The following is a 24,976-nucleotide window of genomic DNA, read 5'->3' on the forward strand; positions in this document are numbered from 1 at the left end:
TGCAGACATGCTCTGCTAAGCCAGTGTGGGTTATCCTACGTGAACACGGCACGAGGCGTGGACTCTCTCACGCGAGACAGGTGCAGAGAAGATGTCCAAAGGTGCAGCGTTACATAAAAGTGTTTAATCACAAGCCAGCAGTAACAGGGGGAACACACTCTCAGGGTTTTATTAACTCAAAGGACAAATGAAGGTGCAAACAGTCAACTTGTAGTATTCATACAAAACCACAAAACTCTGAAAAAGCATAAATACATATTTGGGGTATATTCTTATGTTATGATAGTCTAAACTGTTAATTAACCCCATCAATACAATGCATTTTCATAAACAGAGGGTGTTTTCAGATTCTTTAAACCAACCATAAACAATTTCATCATGTAGTTATTTCTATTTTTACAAGTTAATACCTCAAGACTCCCAAATGAGTTTTCCCTGTTATAGTGCACATACTTATATCTCACTAAATGACACATAATGGGTGTTACATTACAATGCATTTCAAAACAAATCAAGCATTTCTGCTCATTAATGAAGCACAGGAGTTATTATTCTCCTGGTAGCATATGGTAGCATGGTCAAGCAACTCCAGCCGTGTAGCTGTTAGTCATTCCATGCAGAAGTGCAAGCATGAACCCATCTGCTGTTCACTTGATGGTCGTATGGGAATAAATAAGTGTAATTCCAGGAGAACACAACAAGCAGAGGTCCAGGACAGGTGTAGAGAAGAATACCCTCAGGAGACAGACTTAATGCACTGCCATTGATAGCTGCCTTCATCAGTGTGCTAAATCTGATCACCCCACAGCCAGTCAGCCCAGACACTTCTTAAAATAAATAAAAACCTAGTGCTAAAAATCAGACTGTTAGTCTCGAAGATGCACCAGCGTAAGGTACATCGTATCAACAGTGCATTATCTTAACTGTGTTTCCATTTAATTGGGTTCTCTACAATGACAGACAAGGAAAGTTCAGTAAACGTAGTCTTCACTGCCTGAAAGTGTTCTACTGAGATTAACAAACGTCTACCGTAGGCTGTGTTCTACTGAGATTGGCAAACTGGGCATTCTTCCCTAAACCTCTGATTCCTGGATAAGTAGATAAACTGGATGTTTGCTGTTGTGGGTCTTTGAATGAGGTAATGTGTTCTCCAAATAATCATAAACAAGATACTCACTTCAGTGAACAAAAATCTAATGAAACTAATCTATGAATAAATGATCATAATGACATAAACACGGTGTATGAATCAGATTAGGTCGATGAGAAATTCAGTCTGCGGTCCCTTAAAATATGGTCGTCTTTCACAATAGGATTCCTCCAAAGTCTATTTAAAACAGAGATCACATTATATACACACACACATTATATACACACACATTATATACACTGAACACTTCAGCCAATATACACTTCATTAGGAACACCTACTTTGCACCTACAGTCATTGTCTGCTTTCAGAGGTGCACGTATCTTGTGTGTGTGTGTGTGTGTGTGTGTGTGTGAGGTGAGAGCATGGTTGCTGGAGTTTTCACATGCGCCTTTCTCGCTGCCGAGCTGAGCGCCGTCTGACTTCCAAAAATATCCAGCCGGGGCAGATCGAGACATCTGCTTCCAGCTTCCACATCCACTGCTGCTCCTGACACACTTGTCCCAGCTAACTCCCACTACCAGACCACTACCATGGTAGACTCTGTGCTGCCGCTTGTGTTGAGGATAGACTGTCACCTGGGGGATAAGCAGTAGATGGTGGGCTTGCAGAGAATGTGCATGGAAACAGCACATGTGCTTGGCTACTGTTAGAGCGTTACAGACTGTTACAGACTGTAACTGTAGAGGCAGGCATACGATAGGCATCTATAGGTGCCGCGATTCCAAATACGGCATTTCTGTCCTCTGTATCAAACGGATATCTTAAAAGAACCTGTGCCACTCATCTGAACTTAACAGGTCGGACTTTTATGGGTATTTTCAAATCTGACACTGTTTTCTGAGAGAGATTACAGTCCCCTTTAATCTTCTCAAAAATGATTAGGATTTTCATAGATGTTTATAAGGGTGAAGGTTAATAAAAAAATGTTGCTTTAGTGAATAAAAACTTTACTTTGGTAAGACGACTACAATGTATGCCAAGGTTGAGGAGGATAAGCGGGTGGTGGGGGGGGGTGGACACATGCCAACTCACTGACCTGACGGGGTTGTTTATGGGAAGAGTCCGATTCAGTTCTTTATAACACCAAAGCAGAAATCCAAGACCTCCTTTCTGCCTGGTCGTGTCATGCCTCAACTCTCAGGATTATATCCAGACAGATTATCAACATAAAAATACAAACGCACCCAAGATGCACTCAGTCACTTCAGGAGACGGTCTGAGGTGCATTTGAGCAGGATACTATGGTAGTGTAAATGTGTCCATCGCTCCAAGCCACATTCAACAATCACAACACGTGACCCACAGAGGACGCAGGCGGTTGGGCCCCGGACAAAACTAAACACTTATTAGCCATTTGTACTGACGCTGCTGTGCAGAATAAAGTACAATGCACAGAAGCATATCGATATTCAAAGAACTCTTAAAAAAAAAAAAAAAGCTGACATTACACACCACATAGCAATAGGATTTCAAAGTGACTAACCAGAGACACTTTTCACTACCAAGTGTAAATGCATGTGATTAAAATCTTTTTAGGGTGCAAATACACACATTAGTCTCAAAAAATGAGTGTAAATGGGGTCCGAATGACCTCCCTCACCGGGGGAAGTGTGAACCCACGCAAGCAGAACATGCCCACATACTTTTCGTTTTGTACCTTGGTGTTATTTCTGAAGGTTTATGTAAAGGCAGTGCCTGGCTGCTGAAGCTGTCAGAGAAATCCGCCGTACTGCTGAGCTTTTTATAGGAACTGTCAATTACATTCACTCTATGGAAAAGGTGGCCTACACCCATCAAATACTGAGAGAATTGGGAAACAGACTGGACTGCGGGATAATGTACCCCCCCATGAAGCATTAACAGTTAAAGTCTCTGGTAAGGTCCTGGACCTTTTCAGATTTCCACTATCCAGCAAGACCATGTTCACTGTTGAAGATGCGCATATTAAACGTGCGGTTTTGTAAAAGATAAAGTAAAAATAAATCATCAAATAAAAACTGGTGTGCTGATTAAAGTGGACAGTGGCTGTGGGTGTAAGGTAGGGGCACCTAATGAATATTCAAAGAAAACATAAGTATATACAAGATGATATTAGATCAAACCCGCTGATCATTTTAAAAATGTTTGTTTGTTTATCATTATTCTTCTGTCAAAAGTTACCTGATCACTTCAATCCAAGGACAGGAGAGCAGGCATGTAGCTAGGGTCTTTGCTCCGCTGGTGTTGATATTATTAGCCTCTAGGCTACAGACCACAAAGCCATTATCCACACACAGTCCAAAGACAAATCCCAACATTCAAACACCAAACCCCCCCCACACACACACACAAACACACACCCGCCACCTATGAGCGCAACACTTACTCCAGTCTTCTGAGATTAATGCACTGTGGGAGAACCTCCACCAACTTCTGCACCACCTCGTTACCACATTCGTTCCATGCCAAACTGGGAAAACAAATTTTTAAAAAGTGTGAGACCGCTGGGAGATGAACGAGAGCGCAGGAACGAGGCCGGGAGCGGCAGGGACAGTCACGGAATGGCTGGAATACCTGATGTCCTCTATGGAGGTGCAGTGCTGAAGACATGCAGCCACGGGACCCAAGTCTGAGGTTCCAACAGAGGTGAGGCTGTGAAGCAAACATCCACCCACCCGCCCACCACCCAAACATCCATCAGCTCAGCATGGAACAGGACTGTGTCAAAAGCGCACGGAGCTGGAAGCCTATTCACAGTGAGGAACAAACCCCGGAACGCCACGTGCTCACCAGTGGCCCGGCTGAACCCGTGCCATTCTGGAAGGTGTTTGTGGTGTCTTACCGGAGTATCTTCAGGGTCTTCATGCTGACCAGACCCTGACTAAGACTTAAGGATCCTTCAGAACACACCTTGTTCTCAGACAGACTTTTAGACAAAAGAAAAGAAAGCAGGAAGCACTGTTAGGACAACTGAACATGAGTGCGTTGATACAAAAACTACAGTAGGGAGAGAAAGACAAAGTGCACCATGTTGGAAAAGATTGATTTGTACTTTATAGACATGGAAGATCAGTGTTGCTGTTTTTTGAACAATAAGAAAACCCCCTATTTTATATAAAAATGGCATCGTTAAACATACACACAGCAGCACTCTGCAGCGTGGATGTGGTGACTTACTCCAGTTCAGTGAGGTGGCGCAAGGATGGGAGAACACGACCCAGTCTAGCAGCAGAACTGGTGCCAAGTTTGTTTCTGGAGAGACTGAAAAAGGATTGGAATGTTCACTAAAAGTATGTTTCAGCTCCTCATAAAGAAGACCCAACATTCTGAGTTATATCCTTATAACCTACCACTGTGTAAATTTAAAAAAATGTAACCTCTGCAAACATTTGGGTAATGTGCAGATTATGTTTGCAGTTATATACCGCAGCTGCTGCAGTTCTCTGCAGTGGGACAGCGCCTCCACCAGTTTCTCTCCAGCTTGGTCACGGACACAGTTTTCAGACAGACTGCACAACAGAGAGAATATGAACAATGCCTTGTCTCTCCATCTCCACTAGAGGGCGCGCAATTGTCATTACTGCATAGCGCTCAGAGAAAACGTCAAGATTGACCCTCGTTGCGTTGTGAAAGCCATATAGAGCATGAACCTACTTTATCTTACTGAGTTTGGTCCACTTTGGGATGCATTTCACAAGCTCCTCGATGCCCTGGTCATCTATTCTTAATCCCTGCAAACTGGAGGCACATAGAGGAAGTGGGACCATCAGGAGACTTTTAAATTGAAACCCATGACAAGACAGGAAAATGTAAACTGGGACTTACTCGATTTCCTGCAGGCCAGTGCAGGAATGCAGGCAGGCCAGCACAGACAGAACCTCACTGCTGCCCTTCGAGCCCAATACCATCTTACTTATGCTGAGAAATAAACACATCACAGCCCAGAAATGAGAGATCGCCATGGATCATATCCCACAATGCACAGCTTTTGTCCTACTCAACCAGTCTCCTGTTACTAACTAATTAAAATTGGTTTATTCAGCACTTATCCCAGACACGAGTCAATTTACAAAGTCAGTACACCGAAATATATTTCGGTGTACTGACTTTCTAAGTCAGTATATATATATATATATATATATATATATATATATATATATATATATATATATATATATATATATAAATAATTGTGTGTGTGTGTGTGTGCGTGCATGCGTGTGTTTAGCCGTCACAGAAGTGAACAAAGTATTCCACAATTTAGGTGCTACAGGCACAAATGCTCAATCTCTGCGGGTGTTCAGACAGGTCATGTAACAGACCTACGTCACCTGCTCTAAGCGAGAGAGCTGGTACGTGAGGAAGGAGCAGGTCAGACTCACATGCAGGGGCCCGACCGTGCAACGCTCTATAAGTAATGGTAAGGATCTTAAATCAGTCCTGTTACATGCATAGGAAGCCAGTGGAGAGATTTTAATAATAGGGTTGTGTGGGACTATTTGACCTAGTGAGCAGTCTTGAAAGAGGACAATAAAGTAATCAGAGATAAAATAAAACAATGTGTGTGCATTTCGAGCTCCTTTTTGACTCTATAAATCTTAATTTGCTAATATATCGTAAGTGAAAGTCCTACTAAACGTCTATTAGTTAGTAAATTGATTAGAGGAGATTAAAAGGATTCCTAAACCATGGGCAAACTTCTCATGAGACAGTTAAATCTGCCTGATCTTAATGAGAGTTAAACATACCTGATCTTAATGAGACAGTTAAATCTACCTTATCTTAATGAGACAGTTAAACCTACCTGATCTTCATGAAGGCGGGTAAACCTACCTGATCTTAATGAGACAGTTAAACCTATCTGATCTTAATGGAGACAGGTAAACCTACCTGATCTTAATGAAGGCGGGTAAACCTACCTGATCTTAATGAAGGCGGGTAAACCTACCTGATCTTAATGAAGGTGAGTAAACCTACCTGATCTTAATGAGACAGTTAAACCTACCTGATTTTAATTAAGGCGGGTAAACCTACCTGATCTTAATGAGACAGTTAAACCTACCTGATCTTAATGAGACAGTTAAACCTACCTGATCTTAATGAGACAGTTAAACCTACCTGATCTTAATGAAGGTGGGTAAACCTACCTGATCTTAATGAGACAGTTAAACCTACCTGATCTTAATGAAGGCGGGTAAACCTACCTGATCTTAATGAAGGTGAGTAAACCTACCTGATCTTAATGAAGATGAGTAAACCTACTTGATCTTAATGAGACAGTTAAACCTATCTGATCTTAATGGAGGCAGGTAAACCTACCTGATCTTAATGAGACAATTAAACCTACCTGATCTTAATGAAACAGTTAAACCTACCTGATCTTAATGAGACAGTTAAACCTACCTGATCTTAATGAGACAGTTAAACCTACCTGATCTTAATGAAACAATTAAACCTACCTGATCTTAATGAGACAGTTAAACCTACCCGATCTTAATGAGACAGTTAAACCTACCTGATCTTAATGAGACAGTTAAACCTACCCGATTTTGATGAAGGTGGGTAAACTTACCTGATCTTAATGAAGGTGAGTAAACCTACTTGATCTTAATGAAGGTGAGTAAACCTACCTGATCTTAATGAGACAATTAAACCTACCTGATTTTAATGAAGGTGGGTAAACCTACCTGATCTTAATGAAGGCAGGTAAACCTACCTGATCTTCTTAATGGATGTCATGTTCTGGAGTCCTTGGGCCAGGCATACTGTGCTCTCTTCATCCAGCTGTATGGAGTCCAGCCTTTGGGGAGAGATGACATGAGTGTGATCCTGTCCACACTGCCTTACATGTCACAGGTCAGTCAAGCGGCTACTATTATTGACACTTCATTACCGGGAACTCAAATATGTGCTTAGAACATATGACCGATGACCCTAGAACCTGTGACCCATATCCTTTTCAGCCATTTTAGCATTTCTGCTTTCCTTTATAGCAGCCATATCATAAAGGATCATGGCTGAATCTTGCCTAGTCTGTTCCTCATTAACAAGACAACTAGTTCCTTGTGGGTTGTGGGTTTACTATAACAACAACAGTCTCTGTTGCCAAAAAACAAAGCCTGCATCAGTGCAAATCAGAAAAAGTTTGAATTCAAACTCGGATCCACACTGAGGATTGGAACTGCAGTGAAGGCAGCCAATGGCCCATAATTCTGCAGGAGGTACACGTGGATGGAGGCTGAAAACATTTAGATGCAGAGAGAAGGCCTTTACCAGATTTCCTCCAGAGAGAGACACTGAACCAGCCCCCGGACCAGGACACGGCCTCCTGCTGACGTCCACCCGGAGCAGTAGGAGAGACTAGATTAAAAACAGATTACTAGATTATTAAAGACAGATGAGCAGAGATTACATATTCATCCTTAGTGCTGCGGTGTGAAGGATGACACAGATAACCATGCCCAAAGAAGAAAACTGTCAAAGTAGTTACAGTACTGGTTACAGCACTGTTGAAATTCCAACCTGTCTGAGGTACTATCCCAAACAATTCCTGAAGATGAGAGTGTAAAATGTGTTAATCCATGGCCAACATGTGCCAATACATGGTCAAGGTGTGCCAATACATGGGTGGCTCTACTACTGAAGGCTCACTGCACAAACAGATTAATTGTTCCTGCATTCACACAGGACTTGATAACCCCAGTTCGTCCATTCAGGTTCACTAACTGCAGAAACTGACTGAACACTGTAGTGCTGATATGCTCATCTAAGACTCGAGTTACACATCACTTAGTTTACCCGTTTTGGAAATAGACTTCTGAGAACCCCTTAATGCAAGGCTTTACTAGATTATATTATTATACAGAGCCAAGGATTTTACTTGACATAAAAAAGAACTCACTATAAGAAAAAGATGGGGGGGGGGGGGGGGGGGGGGGGAACTGATTTTAGCATGGTTTTCTGAGCCCGACAGAGAAAGTTTCTGGTTACAAATGCAGAGGTCCTCGCTAGGTGCCATCTTTCTAAAAACCAAGCCAGCCCTTCACGAAGAAAGCAACCCTGTGGGCGCAGTTGTGCCACGTGCCACAGCATGCGGAGACGCGCTTCTTACTTCAGCGACCTCACACGCGTCAGGCCCTCGAGCACTCCACCCAGGGCGGTGGCGGCGTCGTCGCTGATCACGTGATGGGACAGGCTAAGGGAACAGTTCCGACACATCACCAACAGATGGCAGCACTCTGACGCTCAGCATGCTGAGGAACACGAGGAGACATGGCGTGGCATACCTCAGACTCTGCAACTGCCTTTGTGTGCGCCGTAATGCACATATTACTCCTTTACTCAATGTTTCTCCTTTGGAGTTGAGGCTGTGGAAACATATTAAAATCCATTAAGCACTCCTGAAAACAACAGCCTACGTTTCCATCGACTACAAACTGCAAGCTATAAATTGAACATTCGTGAAATTCCTCCGCTTGGCAGGTTGATCAGTCAATCCAGCTTTCCGCTCTACATAATGTGTTAGGCGATGGAAATGTTGACACATACAATTTGGTTTGCTGACAAAACACTGAGGTTGACACGTTTCCTTTCGGCGACATTAAACTGGCACAAATGGCTGATAACGGAAATGAATTATTACAGCAGTGTGTTCGCATCAGAACCATTATATGTTGAAAAAAGAAAACCAGTAGTGAACTACTGGGGCTAAAAACCAGTAGTAAACTGCTGGGAGCTATAGCTAAGATACATGAATCCAAACCAGTATTTCAGTATTATCACAGTTTGAGGGCGTCGTGTTTATTGTGCAAGCTGTGTCCTATCCCTGTGGGAATTGCAGTGACTTTGACAAACGAGACTGGGAAACACTCTCATCTCCTCCAGCTAGAGGTTATTGTTCGCGTGTGTGTGTGTGTAACAACTCATATGCGGCGAATCATGTCACATGACACATTTGCGTGAAAACATGTCATTTTTCCCATTTCCAGTGCAGTATTTTCGCAAAAACTCAGGTGTCGTCAAGTGCTTTAACGCTAAAGTTAGACAGAAACATTTTGTTGACGTCTGTAGAATTTTACAGACATTTTCCCATTCCACTGCATATATTCCATTGCGCTTTTTTTTTTTTTTTGCCAAAACATCACTTGAATGGAAACGGAGTTAATGAAAGCGACGGTCAAAATGTATTACTCTAGATATAAATGTACTGATGCTGAGGTGTGGTAGAATAAAACAAGTGACCTGTGCTGAATGAGACAACCGTTATCTGGAGCCAATACTGAGAAAGGCCCCGATATCTCACCTGAGGCTTCTCAAGCTCGTGAGGGAGGGCAGAATGGAGGCAAGAAACTCCGCCCCCTCGCGGCCCACCGTCAGCCGCGTGAACCTGCACACAAAAAACATGGAAGAGCGTTCGTTGCACAAAGCACGTGGTGAACCGACGACGCACAGGTCAGGCAGTGGCAGCTAGAGGTGAACCTACTGTAACGTCAGCAGAGAGGATGTTCGTTGGATGGGCGCCTGAAGTAATGACAGATGCCTTCCTTCCACATCGCAGTCCACGAGGCTGAGAGAGGTGAAATCTGCATGTTCACACTGGCCTTACACACCATTAACCCGCCATCTACGGCCTCTGACTACGGCATGAAGTCCCCGTAAAGAGGCATCAGTAACCCCATAAAAAATATATATATATATATATATATATATATATATATATTAATAAATCAGCTGACCTTAAAGAGTGCACCTCAGATAAACAGTTGTTTTCAAAGGAAACTCTGAATGGGGGAAAAAAAAACAGCTTCTGAGTTTTCTGCTCAGTTATTGCTGACCAGCATGTCCTGCTGCAAATATTCACATTTATAAAGATTTAGAAGCTGGAGCTCTGGCACTTACTCAGAGTGTGGGTGGCTTTCAAAAGAAAGGTGAAAACATGTCTTTTCAACCCTGTAAACAGAGTTATTTCACTAGAGAGTAAATAATTAGAGCTTACTGTGGAGAAGGCGAGGCATATGTGAAAGCACAACATTTATTTACTATATCACAACAATGTTATTAAACCACTGCATCCTCACAGTTTTGGTTTATCCACATGTTATAAACTCTGATACTGATGAAACGACAACTACTAGTGAGCTACTGCTATACTGAAAACCCTTTAAAACCACAGGTAACCTGAATCTTTCCTTCTATATCAGGTACATCAGGTTGCTGTTGTAAACACACGCTGTACATATACAAAGTCTGTCCTATAAATAGCATTGTGCAGTAAATGACCAACTTATTTCATCAGAATTTATCCCTTAATGATGTAAAATGTGTAAGGTTTGGGTCTAAAGTCCAATTATGGATGTTCCAATGAGCCATGTTAGCCATTTGTGTCTGTAGTCTAAGGTGTTGTTCTCATCCTAAAAGGAAAGATTAAAAACTTACAATTCTGTCAGTACCCACAAACAAGGCTTAACTGATGCCAGAAATTCTTACATTGGCAAGCCATAGATGTTTGCCCAAGATGACACACTTGTACTATAGCACCTGTATATGGGTCAAGATGTCACAGTGGGAATGTGGTATGTTTGGCGTTGGGAGAGGCTAGGTGTACCTGATCTCTCCTGTGCGTGGGTTCAGGTCCAAGCAGCTAGCCACAAGGCTAACAGCAGCTTCCTTTTTTATCCATGGTTCCTCAATCCTGACAGGAAGAAAAACAGCCAGACCAACCATTGTTATCAATAAAGAGATCAAATCATGACATCACTTCCTGCTTTGTTTTGCCATGCTCACCTGATGGTTCTGTAGTCACCTCTCAGCTGCTTAACCAAATGCGTAATTTCTTCAGCATTCAAACCATTGTTGCTCAGCCTCAAAGGACAGAAGCAGTGCAGACATTACTGTCTGTTATGTTACCAAAGATTACAATGCACATAAATTCAGGTCTAGATTACATTACAAAAGAGGAGCACAGCTGTATGCATGAACATGTGTTTTTCCTGTGCGTCTTACTCGAGAGTTTGTACTGTGGACACCTGGGCTAAGTTGCTCAGTAGATACTGCCGGCTTTGGCTGTCCAGGGTGGTGGAGGATAACCTAGAGATATGGAGTGCAAAACCTTAACAATAGGGAATTAATTCACTATAGATTTGCCATTAATGGTCACTGTAATAAATTCCATCCTCTTTAGTGATGTATGCTCACTCTAATTTGAGCTCTCTAGGGCAACTGCTGAGTATTTCCAAGAGCTGCTGCAAATGGCTGGCATCAAAAGAGCACGCCGTCAAACTGAACAAGGGGCGAGAGACACAGAGACAGACAAAGAGGAGAGAAAAGAAAGAGAGAGAAAGAGGAAGAGATGTGTAATTTACATTTACTGCATTTAGCTGACACTTTTATCCAAAGCAGCTTATAATAATGATAACTTGAGTGGGTTAAGGGTCTTGCTCAGGGGCTCAACAGTGGCAACTTGGCAACTGTCTAATTGTTTCTTATTATTAAGTACCTTAACCACTGAGCTACTTTACATTCTCTTGTGTGCTGGATGAGTTTCTGTCCTTCCGTTTAACTTCCTGCCAGACTGATTACAGATGAATCTGGAACCAGCTAATGGATGCTTTTTAACCGTATGGGACGGATGCCCAGATCCACATCGGTTCCTGAGACGAGTCGGAACCTTTTGTCAATAAATATCATCGAGAGCGGATCAAAAGAGCAGACAAGGAATTGCTGTTTATGTGTCTGTGGTTTGTTCTTGATGGGCATTTCAGGGTTTAGTGGGTATGTTACCAAGTTACCGTCTCATTTTAGATCTTGGTCATGAGTGTCCTTGGTTATGAGTGTTACCACTGTTACTGGCAAGGCTGTTACTGTTAAAGGTTACTACCTATTGGTCCACAGTGTGTTAAACACATTCCAGGCTGCGAGATCAGCAGTGTTACGAGTATCACTGGCAACACTTTGCTGATGGATCACGCCTTAATCAGTTCGTCTTTCTTACATCACATATCTCTTCAGCCCAGCCCGGTGTGGGCAGGTAAGAACAGGAGCACCTCTGTGTGTGTGTGTGTGTGTTAGGGGGTTGCTGTCTAGACACACTAGGTAAGAGGCAGGAGCAACCCACTGTATTTCTGGAACAGCGTGAACTTTGGCTGGTTACGTAGGGCAGTCATATTGTTTCTTTATTTTCTTTCGCAGCATCCATAGTACACCCACTGCCTTTGTTCCACCCAAAATAGTACATTGTGTCCCACGTTTTGGTCTCGCCGTGACCTAGGCTACCACCTCGAGACAGTGCAATAAGTGTTTATATTTAATTATGTAACAGGAACCACTTCAGCGAACTGTGCCTGGCATTATGTCAAACAGTACCAGAGCACAAGAAAACACTTTCACTTTTCCTTTGCCAAGGTTGTGGCATACACAAACCCCTGGACAAGGCCTCTGTGTGGATGCACACAGACTACCTGAGAGTCTTCCCTGCATCGTTTTCCTGCGCCAAGTGAATCCAAGATCGCTCCTCCGCTCCAAGACTAAAAACAAAACAAAACATATTATGACACATAAATGTAATTTGGGGTAAAATTCAGCTCCAGTTGCAAGCTGGGTGCTCTTCATACATTCCACTGTGGTAATTTATTTTATGTCACTAGGTTCAGATTTCAATAGTTCACCAAAACAGAACCTGTGCGGCTGGTTTTACCTCACTTCCACAACGGCCACCTTATCACAGGTGCTCAGCGAGTTGGCCAGGTAGACCACACCTGCCTGGCTAAGTCTGTTATCATTTAGGCTGTGCAGAGAAACAAAAAGAAGTCAGAAATTAAATGAAAAAGGGCAGCATGGAACTGCAGCATGGCGGTCTGACTCCATGGCTGCGTTAGTACTCACAATTTTCTAACAGTTAAAGGAGCCTACTACAGCCTATATTTCTAAATAAAAGGAAAATTTAAAAAAACATACTGGCATTGCAAATTAGGGCTAGTTTGTAGTTAAATTTACCTGATGCTGTTATTCAAAGTGATTTACAATTACATGTGAGTACAACTTGAGCAATTGAGGGTTAAGGGTCTTGCTCAGGGAACTTGGCAGCAGTAGGGCTTGAAGTGGCAACCTTCCAATTACAAGTCCAGCACCTCAACCACTGAGCTACCACTGTCTTACCAGTTATGAATATAGGGCACCTTTATAAGTGCATGGATGGTATGTATCCAATGGTATGTATCCATTTAGAAATAGCCCAGTGTTTCTAAAACGAAACCATTAACAGCACTAACAAGCACAACAGTTCTGCTCCATATTAAGTCAGATAAGATAAGATAAGATAAGATAAGAGAGATAATGCTTTATTGTTCCCAAAGGAAACTGCAGACGTTGCTCTTACCAAACTGAGCGGGAGATCTGAAGTTTGGGCAGGGAATCAACTAGACTCTTCACACCCTCATCTCTAAGGGAGTTACTAGACAAACTACAACAGTGAAACGCTGTATCAGAAACACTGCTCATCGCTTATGGCAAATATGGCTAAACCGATAATCGAACATGTTATCGTGTTGTTGTACAACATTCATCACGAAGGAGAAGCTTTAGAGTCAGAACCCACTGAAAGCTGACCGGCGCTGGACTAGGAAATACTTACTCCAGATCAGCAAGGTGTTGACAGTCTTCCAGTATCTCAGAGAGTTTCACCACATCGAACCTGTTCAGCTCATACTGTGTGAGTCTGTCAGGCAGCAGTGGGAAGGGTTGATGAGGAAAACCAATGCAGACTGACACAAGTAATGCAGCTATTACGGCACCAGAAACCAAATTCTGCAGAGGAACCCAGTGTGTGTTCACATAACGGTGGCCTGAAGTCACTCACTTGCAAGTTGCTGCCTGAGCCTTGGCTTGCAGAAACATAATGAACGCGTCCCCACATGGCCTGAGAGGAGGAGGAGGACGAAGGTGTGAGGCTGTTTGACAGCTCAGAACGTCACATAGTCACACTCCTAACTGCGCTAACGCGGGTTACCTGAGATTCACAGCAGTGATTCGCTGGCATTTAGCAAGGGACCGCATGAACAGCAAAGCAATGTCCTTGGACATCTGGATATGACTCAAACTAGGAGAGAAAGCAAAATCATCTTCAAATAGCAACAGAGGCAATGAGCAGCTTGGCTGAGGCGATTTGAAAGGAACTCCTTACTTTAGCATGTGGAGAGATGTCATGTGTGGGAGGGAGTCAAGGAGCTTTTCAATAGACTCATATTTCATGGTGCCATGGGAGAGACTACAACACAGAACAGAGATGGATATCAAAGAGCAACGGTGGAAAGCCGAAGGAAAAAAAAAAACATGGTCAGAGGCTCAGAGCTTGGAGATGCAGAGATAGGCGCACAAACTCACTCCAGTTCTCTCAGATTGGTGCACTTGACCAGATTCCTGCAGAGTCTTTTCATTATGGCAGGCTGGACCTCACTCTGGGTCAGACTGAAAGGCCACAGAAGACAACCGAGAGATGATGAGGAGGCAGTGTTCAAGAAACACTGGTAACATCAGCATGAACTAAGAAAGCTTCACACGTCCTGATGTTCTACCTGAATTTCTTGTGCAGGTGTAAATCTGAGCCATCGGAGGTTAATGGATCGAATGCATCTCTGCACACAAAAGGGAACTGATATGAATGCAGCATCACAGAAAAATAAGGAAACCTTTAAAAGTAGGCTCCAAGTCTTCTTTTTACCTCTTGCAGATGTTAAACTTTAAGATTAACTTCCTCTTTCCATTGTGGCTGGTGGGGAAAGTAAAACTGTCACGACTGAAATGTTAACTGCCATCACCTAACAAAATAACCATCCATACAGGGTGAAGAGGTAAATATCTGTTCATGACATCATAGTCACCTAGCATGTACTTCTCGGATGTCCTTCTGTGTTTGGAGAAAAGTGGAGAGAAAGACAATGCCTTCCATGTCCACTTCGTTCTCACTGAAGCTGCATGGGAGAGCAACCGTTCACCGTCACAGACACACACAAACAAAAAGCTCGATGCCATAAACAGAATAGTGAGACTTTTAATTTGGAAAACTGTATGGATTAACAGCCGACTACGGACTTGATTTCCTGAATGGTCCCAAGCTTGGGCAGAAGTCCAAGCATTTTTCGCAGGCCTCTGCTTTCCAAACTGTTGCTCGACAAACTTAAATGAACACAAAAGCAAAGAGTCAGCTATTACTGTGGATAACTGGAATTGCAGCTGCTCCAGGGGCCACAGAGATAAGTTGACTGCAGCACTTGAAAAAAATGACAAGGTGTTTCTTCAGGTTGAATTCAAAATTAATTGTGCTCAATTCAAACATTTGGGATCTTATAAAAAGATGAAAAGGGACTATATTTTAAATACATAATGAAAAGGTCCACCATATGGAGTGCAGTAATGCTTACTTGAGCAGCTTCAGGGACGCACAATTCTTCAGTTTACTGCATAGACTGGTCAGATGTGCCAGCCTGAGACTGCATTCGTTTAAGCTAAACACACAAAAGCCAAAAAAAACAAAAAACAAACAAACAAAAAAAAAACAGATGAAATGCCGTGTTTGTAATCACCAAGGACACTAGTCCCAGAAAACCCTGAGAGCTTTTAGCACTCTTAGAACTTTTAAACAGAATCTAAAACGCATTTGTTTAATTCTGCATTCAGTATTAAATTTCATTATACTTTTTTTTTTTTTTCCCTCTTAGTGCATTAGTGACCAGGTGCAGTCCTGCAGGGTCAGAGGGCAGAGCAGAGGTCATCACCTTTTCTCTCTAAACCACTGCTAACCACAGTGAATGAAGGGAAATTACTAAGAAATCACTAAACTGGACACACTTCCTTAGTGCCCTTTACTTTATCAACTTCTATTTGCATTTTAATGGTGGATTAAGGTTAGAATTACACTATATATTATTTTATACATAAAACAACTTACAATTATGTCCTTGGCAGTGGTGGGGCTTGAACCAGCAATCTTCAGATTACTAGTCCAGTACCTTAACCACTGAACTATAAATTTATATATGAGTTTTGAATCCTTTGATTGCAGGTCTTTACATTCAGTATGTTCCCCAGTGATTAGAGCTGGTTAAAACTGATTCACTATAAGGTCTGTACAAACCTCAAGCATTTAGCATTTCAAACACATTTGAGATTTTTTAAAAAGTGCATTCAACCATAGGATAAAGTACTGAAAAATTACTGAACATACATTAGTTCCTTAAGTAAAAAATACTGAATAAAGTGATAAACATACATTAGTTCCTTAGCAGTGTCAATGTCTTCGGACTTGTCCATGCCCACACTGCTGATATATAAAAAAACAGAGCACTTAAAAACAGATAATTGTACAATACTACATGTTAGAAGCCAAAATACCGTAATTGACTGATGTGATCACTGTTCATGTACACATTACTGGTACAGAAATACCCAGAAGGACTAAGCAGTATATCAAAAAATACAAACAGACTCAGTATAAACAGGGGCCCATCAACAACATGGGCTCAGAGATGTGAGTGAATCGTACTTTCAGTGTTAACATCAGTCCTTGTTATAACACTACTATGTCTGCCTCGTGTTATAAAAGCAGAATCTGTTATGAAAACTTCTTCCCTAATGTTTTATTATATTATATTGTGAGAAAATATATTAAACTTTGACTCTGTATGAAAAACTTAAAAACATAAAATCACACTACATAGTGTTGAGCTGTAGTGTGAAAACAAGTCACAATACAAAAGACAAAATATTCTATAAAACTGTCTAATATAATCAAATTATATATATAGACTGAATTCAGTCAGCCAGCCCACATGCCACATTCCCAAAAAGCATGAAAGTAGTGCTGAATAAAAGAAGTAATACATGTTGAAAATGAAACATATTACTTAATAACAATGAAATATTGCTCAGTAGAATAAAGTATGTTGAAACTGAAAGTCTAGAAATTAGAAGTTCACTTTAGGTGAAGCATTAAAACAAGCACTCAAGTAAAAGTGAAAATAAACCTCACATAAAATTGTTTTATACATACTGATTCTTAAATGTTCTTATTATTATTATTATAGGATATTATTATTATTATCTTTTAATAAAAAACATAATTAGGCAGTCATGCCAAAATGTAGTTAAATATGAACTGTGAATGTGAATGCTTCGGTTTACTAAAATATTAGAAATGCCAGAGTTTAGTATTAGGCTATCAGACAGATAAATACACTGCCTGATCAAAAAAGGTCACCACCTGGATTTAACTAAGCAAATAGGTAAGAGCCTCCCATTGGATAAGTTATTTAACCCTAACTGAGGCAGTGAGTAGCTTCTCATTTGTTAAACAACCATGTCGAAAGACACATCCTGTGGTTGTGCACAAGATGTTAATCTGTTTCAGAAGGGTCAAATTATTAGCATGCATCAAGCAGAGAAAACATCTAAGGAGATTGCTGAAACTACTAAAATCGGGTTACGAACTATCCAACACATTATTAAAAAGTGGAAGGACGGTGGGGAAACATCATCTTCGAGGAAGGAATGTGGTCAGAAAAAAATCTCTAATGATCGTGATCAGCGATCGCTTAAATGTGTGGTGAAATCAAATTATAGGAAAAACAACAGTAGAATTTAGGGATATGTTTACTAGTGAAAGTAAGAGCATTTCCACACGCACAGTGCGAAGGGAACTCAAGGGACTGGGACTAAACAGCTGTGTAGCCACTTGTCAGTGAGGCTAACCAGCAAAAACGGCTTCGGTTTGCTAGGGAGCATAAAGATTGGACTTTGGAACAATGAAAGAAGGCCATGTGGTCTGATGAGTCCAGATTTACCCTGTTCCAGACAGATGGGCGCATCATGGTAAGAAGAGAGGCGGCTGAAGTGATGCACCCATCGGTAGTGTCTACCATACAAGCCTGTCGGGGCAGTGTTATGATCTGGGATTGCTGCAGTTGGTCAGGTCTAGGTTCAGAAACATTAAGTGCCCAAAGAATGAGGTCAACTGACTACCTGAATATACTGAATCACCAGATTATTCCATCAATGGATTTTTTTCTTTCCTGATAGCATAGGAATATTCCAAGATGACAATGCCAGGATTCATTGGGCTCAAATTGTGAAAGAGTGGTTCAGGGAGCATGAGACATCATTTTCACACATGGATTGGCCACCACAGAGTCCAAACCTGAACCCCATTGAGAATTTTTGGCATGTGCTGGAGAAGATCTTGGGGGGAAATGAATGCAACTCTGGACAGAAATAAATGTAGTAACATTGCAGAAGCTTGTGGAAATGATGCCACAGCGAAGGTGTGCCGTAATCAAAGCTAAAGGCGATCCAACAAAATATTAGAGTGTGTGACCTTTTTTTTTGGCCAGGTAGTATACGTACACACACACATACACACACACACATACACACACACATACACACACACATACACACACACATACACACACACACACACACACACACACACACACACACACACATATATAGTGACTAATAGCACTATGACATTCTTCTAATGAAACTACACTAAAAGCAGCCAAAAAGGTTAAAGGGCCAATAAGACATTTTACCAACAAAAAGTAGCAAACAATATTTATGAAAGTGATTATTTATTATTTGTATATTTTTTTCTATAACGTGCAGCTGATGTGTGGTCCTCAAATGAACCAGTTTAAGTTCCATAGAGCGGGTCCCCCACAAAGAGGTGGCCATGTTTAAAATAGATTTAGTACAGAATCTCTGTGTCGCTGGAAAAATGACATATTTCTCCGTTAATCAGTTCAGGGGCACAACAACACACCCCCAATCAGATACATCCAAGGACAGTCAATACTCACCCCGGTGTATGTGAATTTGGGGAGAAGAAAACATTGATTTCCTTTCTTCCGCTGTAAACAGAGAGAGGGTGAATTTTCCATTAGGATCACAGCAAGATCACAGTAATATTACAACAATACTTCATAAAGTAAACAAAACCTGAATGCTTAAATACATAAACAAAAACACACAGGATCTGAACATGCTGCTATCTCTGATTGACAACCCTAAGTGATAATTCTGATTGATAATTCTGATTAATAATTCTGAAAATACTGAGTGATAATTCTGAGTAATAATTCCAATAGCTCATAAAAATTCACAGGCAAGGAGAGAACCTACATGACATGGACTTTCTTAATGTTTAGAAAGGTCGCCATCTTTTCAACCAGTATAAAGATTCCGTCTCTGGAAATGTTGTTCTTCCCCAACCTGTAAACAATATTCAAACAGGACAGATCATGAGGAATATTTCTCCAATTATCAGTAAGTACTCAAGTACGCCAACATTACATTTGCCTAGTAGCGTCACTGCTATGACTAAACAGTAAACAGATATATTAACAAAATATCTCACTTACATGACTGAGGTGATGTTAGTCAGTTTGGGGAACAAATATGTGATCTTTCTTATACTTTCATCTGATAAGGAGTTATCACTGACACTGTCAGAAAGACAAAGACAAAGTATATTTTAATGAAGGCAGTTCGTGTATGTTCTAGTCACCAGCACCGAATCAGAATTCTCCTATAGATATAGCTCCTCCCACAAATGTTTACATCGAATCAGAATTCCCCTATAAATATAGCTCCTCCCACAGACGTTTACACTGAATCGGAATTCTCCTATAGATATAGCTCCTCCCAGAAATGTTTACACCGAATCAGAATTCTCTTATAGATATAGCTCCTCCCACAGATGTTTACACCGAATCAATGTGTCACTGGATCCTACTGTGCTATCTAATCCTCGCAGAATTCCACAGTCCTTCTTTGTGTTGTGGTGGGAAGACTCTTACTTGAGGTGTGTGATTTGTAGACAGCTCTCCAGAGCCGTGACAAGCTTAGCAGCTCCAGCATCGGTGAGACCTCCACTGATAAAACTGTGAAGAGAACAGCTGTGTAAACCCCACAGTGCACAACGCGTCGGCCCACTCTACAACAACAGTAGTGGGAGACTCACTCTAACTGCTTCAGTGACTCCAGTCTGGGCAGGATGCTGGATAAAGCTTCCGCAAAGTTGTCGTCGTACTTTCGGCTTCGAAAGCTGCAATAAAATATGGTTCAAAAGCCCTTTTCTCTTCGTTGAACTAATATAAATAAATTAGTGAATATCACATTTCTATTATGTAAATGCATTTCCTTCTTCGTCTGCATGCAAATATACATGTAAATATGCCGCTGTTGGTCCCCTGAGCGAGGCTAGTAACCTTCAATTGCTCATGCTGTACTCAATCATAATTGTAAGGTTTTTTTTTAGCATCAGCTAAATTCCATAAATATAAATATAACTTTCCCATCTAAAGGCCGAATAACATTACACATATGAATGCTCATCCCTATATGTTTTACATAATAATAATTAACATGAATATTTTTAAACGAAAATATAATGTTCCCAAATCCTAAGTGTGACTAAAAAGCGAACAGTTCAAACAGAAGAAAAGACTGAATACATATGAACATGGAACTCACATGAGATGTTCCAGGTTCTTGATGTTGGGAATGATGTTCAGACACTCCAGTTCAATAGAACAGCCGCCAAAGTCCAGACACACCATCTGACTGGCAGCCGAGGTCACGAATGCCAGGGCATCCATGTCCACAGGGTTGAGTCTGATGTTTCGCAGCTCAAAGCGGGCCCTGGAGCCGATGGCCGCGGCCAGGTTGACATCTTGGGTCTCATGCGCACAGCGGCACAGCTCGACTATCTTGGGCCCTGTCTGGCTGGCGCTGCCCACAAACCCGAGCAAGATCCTGCGCACTGCGGCCTGGCGCCTCTGCACCACGCCACGAACCTCCTCACCTCCTTCCAGCACGACGAGACTTGAAGTACAGGCTTCGGCCGCAAGTCCGCACATATACAGGTGGAGGGAGTCGGTGAACACAGTTCTGGGATCAGACTTTGCGATCCAACGACTTTTCAGGTTAAGCTTCTTCTTGAGCTTCAACTCCGAGACGTCCGGACTTGTCATAAGATGCAAAGCGGCAAGGAACTCTTGCATGGTGAGGTGCATGAAGGCACAGCCCAGACTCCGAGATCCATCTGGACACGTGAGGTCCACCCGGGACAGAATTCTGGCATTGGCTCCAAAGTTCATTAACTGCGGGGACAGGTCCTGCGCCTGGAACACTATGCGGCTCGTCTCCAAACCGTCCATCGCGAGTTTGCAAAGCTCAGCGATCTGAGTCCTGTACTTTTGGAGCAAGTAGGTAGCAGCGAGTGAACTTCCGCTGCCCTCGCAGTGACTCAGAAAGGCAGACAAGATGTGGAGGTAGATCTGGGTCAGAGAGCTGGGCAGCTGAGCAGCAGGCTGAGATACTTCACCTGACAGCAAGTGATCTAAACAAACACAGCAGACATGGCAGAGTGCCGGAACGTGGGACATGGAGAGGAGATGACGGCTGCCCATCATCCGACTAAGCGCCTTTTCCTTGAGTGCGTCTCCCTTTTCTTGGAAGAACTCTTCAGTGTATTCCCTCACCTGCTGCTGACTGAAGCCCAGCAGCTCCGCGACAAAACAGCTCGAGCTCCCAAACAGGTCGCTCACGTCCCGCGGACGGCACGTGATCAGCACCGTGCACCCGGGCAGGATCTTGTAGCTGCAGAGTCCAGACAGCAGATCAGCCATCGGGAGCCTCTGGCAGGGGTCTAAGGTACTGCCGAGCGTCATCGGATCTGTAAACTTTGCCCCCAGTTCATCATAACCATCAAATATGAAACAGACCTTCTGTGGGTTGTCGAGGATATAGCTGAACACTGCCTCGCTTTGTTCCTCGCCTCCCTCAGGTGGAAGGAAGAACTGAAACAGTAGCTCTTTCAGGGACAGGGGCTGAGACACCAGATTGAGCTGACGGAACTCCAGCAGGAAGAGGAGCTGGATGTCCGGGTACAAGCCCTCGGCCCAGCGGTGGCTAAGGCAGTGCATCAGCAGGGTCTTTCCAGAACCAGCCAGACCCAGTACCACCACCACCCTGCCAGTGGTGCTCAGGAGCCACTCGGCAGACTCCCTCTGATCCGGGCCGGGCTCCTGCCCTTCCTGGGCTCTGGGCCGAGCAGCACCACGCTGCCTCAGGCTCAGGTACATTGTGTCCAGGCAAACCTTCTTTGCCATGTCCTTTGTCACTCTTTCAAACTTCTGCTGCAGGAAAGACCTCATGTAGCTGGTGTAGATCTGCACATGGTCTGGACGAGAAAACATTAGTATTCTGTTAGTGTGCTTTTATGGTCCTTATTTTTATGGGCTGAGGAGGATTTGTTTGCTTACACCAATCTTGATTCATGTGCATGGTGTGAACCGACTAGAAACAAGTACCTAGGCATGCACGCTTTGCACTAGGAGACGGAGGAAGTTCTTCACTGTCTGCAAAGTGAATGGTGGTCATCCCTGTGTCTTTGTGCACCAGGAGAGAGAAAGCAGACTGTTAGGGGATTTCCAGCTCTGAATTAAACAAAACCCAACATATTGCAATGCATTTAATTCCCACTGCACTTTCACTTTCATTTTATTTCGACATTTTGTTTAATGACTTTCGATCCACACTCAGAAAAGATATATTTTCTTACCCCTATATCGCTACATTTCATATCGTATTACACAACAGAGAGAAGACATTAAAGTATAACCCAAAATTATTTACGCCTAATCAATCTTTTTTGTCCTTGCATTCTGTCACATTCAGTGACATAATATTGCAGCATGACATTGCATACTAATATGTCATAGAACATTGAATTAATTTGTTAAATTAACTGTACTAACCTGATTCTGTCATAGCACAGCCACGATTTTCTTAAACAAAAGCTTCGGTGTTAAAGTGAGCTGTAGTTAAGAGGGTGCAAGTGCAGCAAAACTTACCAAAGGACCATCCGGCAATGGACAACACCTTTATCTCCAGCTCCAGGGGAATGTTCTCACAAAACATCCACATGGTTTTCAGAAAGTGCAAACATCGGTTACGTTCTGAGGTCTTGAAGTAATCCAAGATGCCCAAGACAGAGTCCCTGCGGTTGGGCAGGTGCTCCAGTCGTTCTCGTGTGTTGCGTTCCACCAAGCCATAGATGCGCCCCAGTACATTGTCCCTCTGGAGGCACAAAACGTCCACAATGATGGCGGCTTCTTGGGTCACCACGTTTCGAATGTCATCTTCCAGGTCTATGTCGTCCATCTTCGTCCATCTGAAGAGGTCAAAACAGTTGAATTCAGAGGGAGGCGCAAAGTTTGTATATGTTTCGTTTTCGCACCTCTGCAGTTAACTTAAAATGTAGAAATGTCCTTATGTCAGAATCGAAAGCAGAGGTGTCAATGCTATGATGGTTGAGTGTATGTGAAGTAGGCGGCAAGTAAGAGTGGGTTTTTCCCTTATCCGTCATGTTACCTCCTGTTGTCTCCAGGTTTTAATTTGAAGAATAACAACCCCACACACTCCTTTTCATTTTCAAATTAAGATGATAAGGAGTGTTCAGATGAAAAAGTCCTACACCCTCAAGTCTATATACATTTAGTTATGTACAACTCATTTTCGTATTAGAGGGCGTTTGTTCATAAGAAGCAATTGGGCTGATAGCAATATCTCCCATACTGGAAAATAAATTAAATAAAAAACACAACGCTATGTAGAAGTTGAAGTGAATACAGCCTTACAGACACGTGTGACTTACATGAGAAACTGCGCCTCAGGCATCTACCAAAAAGACGTAAAATGCATAATGCTTAATGAGCACCGACTCAGAATATCACGTATATATCCAAAACAATATCGCGTAGCCAGTAACGCAGATCGTTGACTGCTATTTATTTATTTGCTTGAACTATTTGGCTAGAGAGGGGTGTGCCGCGAAACCTTCCAACTGCGCAGTTCATATCTCTCATCACGCCAGTCGGCAAATTTGGTGCGCCGAAGCCCGTTTCGACATGTGAAACACGAAAAGACCGCTAACGGAACATTAGACTACACGATAACGGGCTGCAGTGAAAACGCACGCTGTAGTCCTGCAACAGTTAATCCGAAGTTCATCGCCGGGTACTCACCACTCTCGCTACCAGATCGCATATCTCCGCAGTGATCACAAAACGAAAGTAAGATGGCCATTCAAGTTTCGCTTTGCTTCTGGCCATCGTAAGCCAAAGAGCAGGTCCCACACGTTCAATACGGACCAAGGCTTGTAAGGACCTTTCAGATAGATAGACATACTACTCGCTCTGCAGCCTGAATCTGGTGGAAAGGCGGACCAGATTTGTTGATATCTATATATATTAAATGCATTTCGGTACAGACTATTAATGTTTGATTTGTTTTGGGGTTTTTTTTTTGTTTTCTTTTTAAAGAAAGAAAAGAAAATTGTCTATGCTACCATAAATTGATTAGAAACTTTATATTTGAAAATAAATATCTCAGACCGCATATAAACAAGAATAAGCAAAGATACGCGTGGCGCCAAAATACGAAAGGTCAATCGAGGACACATTTCGCCATAAAATCGAAACAGCGCCACAATTTGTCCAAACATTAATGTACAATTACCTTAATATCGTATGTTTTTTTTCCATTATATTCATTTTTCCTTCACTAGCAATTTGTAAAGTGAGCTAAACAATATAAAGCAGACACTGACATTCTTATAGATGTTTATTTACCATTTCATGTATTTTCGGAATACAATAAGTTATTAAATGATAATTTCATTAAAATTATGTAAAGTAATTTCTTAACGAAATATCCGACTGTAGATTGGATATCCGTTTCCCCAATGCGAGGCTTTCAGGGTTTAAACTCCAGTCTATGTGGTAATAA

General features: G+C 42.2%; 1 protein-coding gene across 4 annotated transcripts; it reads right to left on the reverse strand.

Moving 5' to 3' along the window:
• Nucleotides 1–141: 141 nt before the first annotated feature.
• nlrc5 (NLR family, CARD domain containing 5) lies at nt 142–24,296 on the reverse strand. 4 transcript variants are annotated; one of them, XM_027029605.2, is made up of 44 exons: nt 24,214–24,296; nt 23,041–23,360; nt 22,498–22,575; nt 20,657–22,367; nt 20,145–20,228; nt 19,981–20,064; nt 19,543–19,626; nt 19,304–19,393; nt 18,982–19,032; nt 16,395–16,445; nt 15,547–15,630; nt 15,218–15,301; nt 15,007–15,096; nt 14,847–14,894; nt 14,701–14,760; nt 14,510–14,593; nt 14,310–14,393; nt 14,136–14,225; nt 13,986–14,045; nt 13,761–13,844; nt 13,506–13,589; nt 12,825–12,914; nt 12,589–12,654; nt 11,327–11,410; nt 11,135–11,218; nt 10,916–10,993; nt 10,737–10,823; nt 10,031–10,081; nt 9,868–9,912; nt 9,615–9,698; nt 9,435–9,518; nt 8,419–8,499; nt 8,244–8,327; nt 7,406–7,492; nt 6,849–6,932; nt 4,958–5,050; nt 4,787–4,870; nt 4,558–4,641; nt 4,310–4,393; nt 3,975–4,058; nt 3,707–3,784; nt 3,519–3,602; nt 3,314–3,397; nt 142–1,327 (listed from the first exon to the last, which is right to left on the reverse strand). In XM_027029605.2, exons 2-44 carry the CDS (start codon nt 23,348–23,350, stop codon nt 1,255–1,257), a joined length of 5,232 nt encoding a protein of 1,743 aa, XP_026885406.2. In that variant the 5' UTR covers nt 23,351–23,360; nt 24,214–24,296; the 3' UTR covers nt 142–1,254. The 4 variants fall into 4 exon arrangements, with proteins under 4 accessions (XP_026885406.2, XP_026885405.2, XP_026885404.2 ...); XM_027029604.2 differs by lacking the exon at nt 24,214–24,296 and adding an exon at nt 23,844–24,153 and having other exon boundaries at nt 16,395–16,442; XM_027029603.2 differs by lacking the exon at nt 24,214–24,296 and adding an exon at nt 23,844–24,153.
• Between the last annotated feature and the right edge of the window lie 680 nt (nt 24,297–24,976).

The sequence above is a fragment of the Electrophorus electricus genome, chromosome 4 (genome assembly GCF_013358815.1).
Source record: "Electrophorus electricus isolate fEleEle1 chromosome 4, fEleEle1.pri, whole genome shotgun sequence".
NCBI classification, from domain to species: domain Eukaryota; kingdom Metazoa; phylum Chordata; class Actinopteri; order Gymnotiformes; family Gymnotidae; genus Electrophorus; species Electrophorus electricus.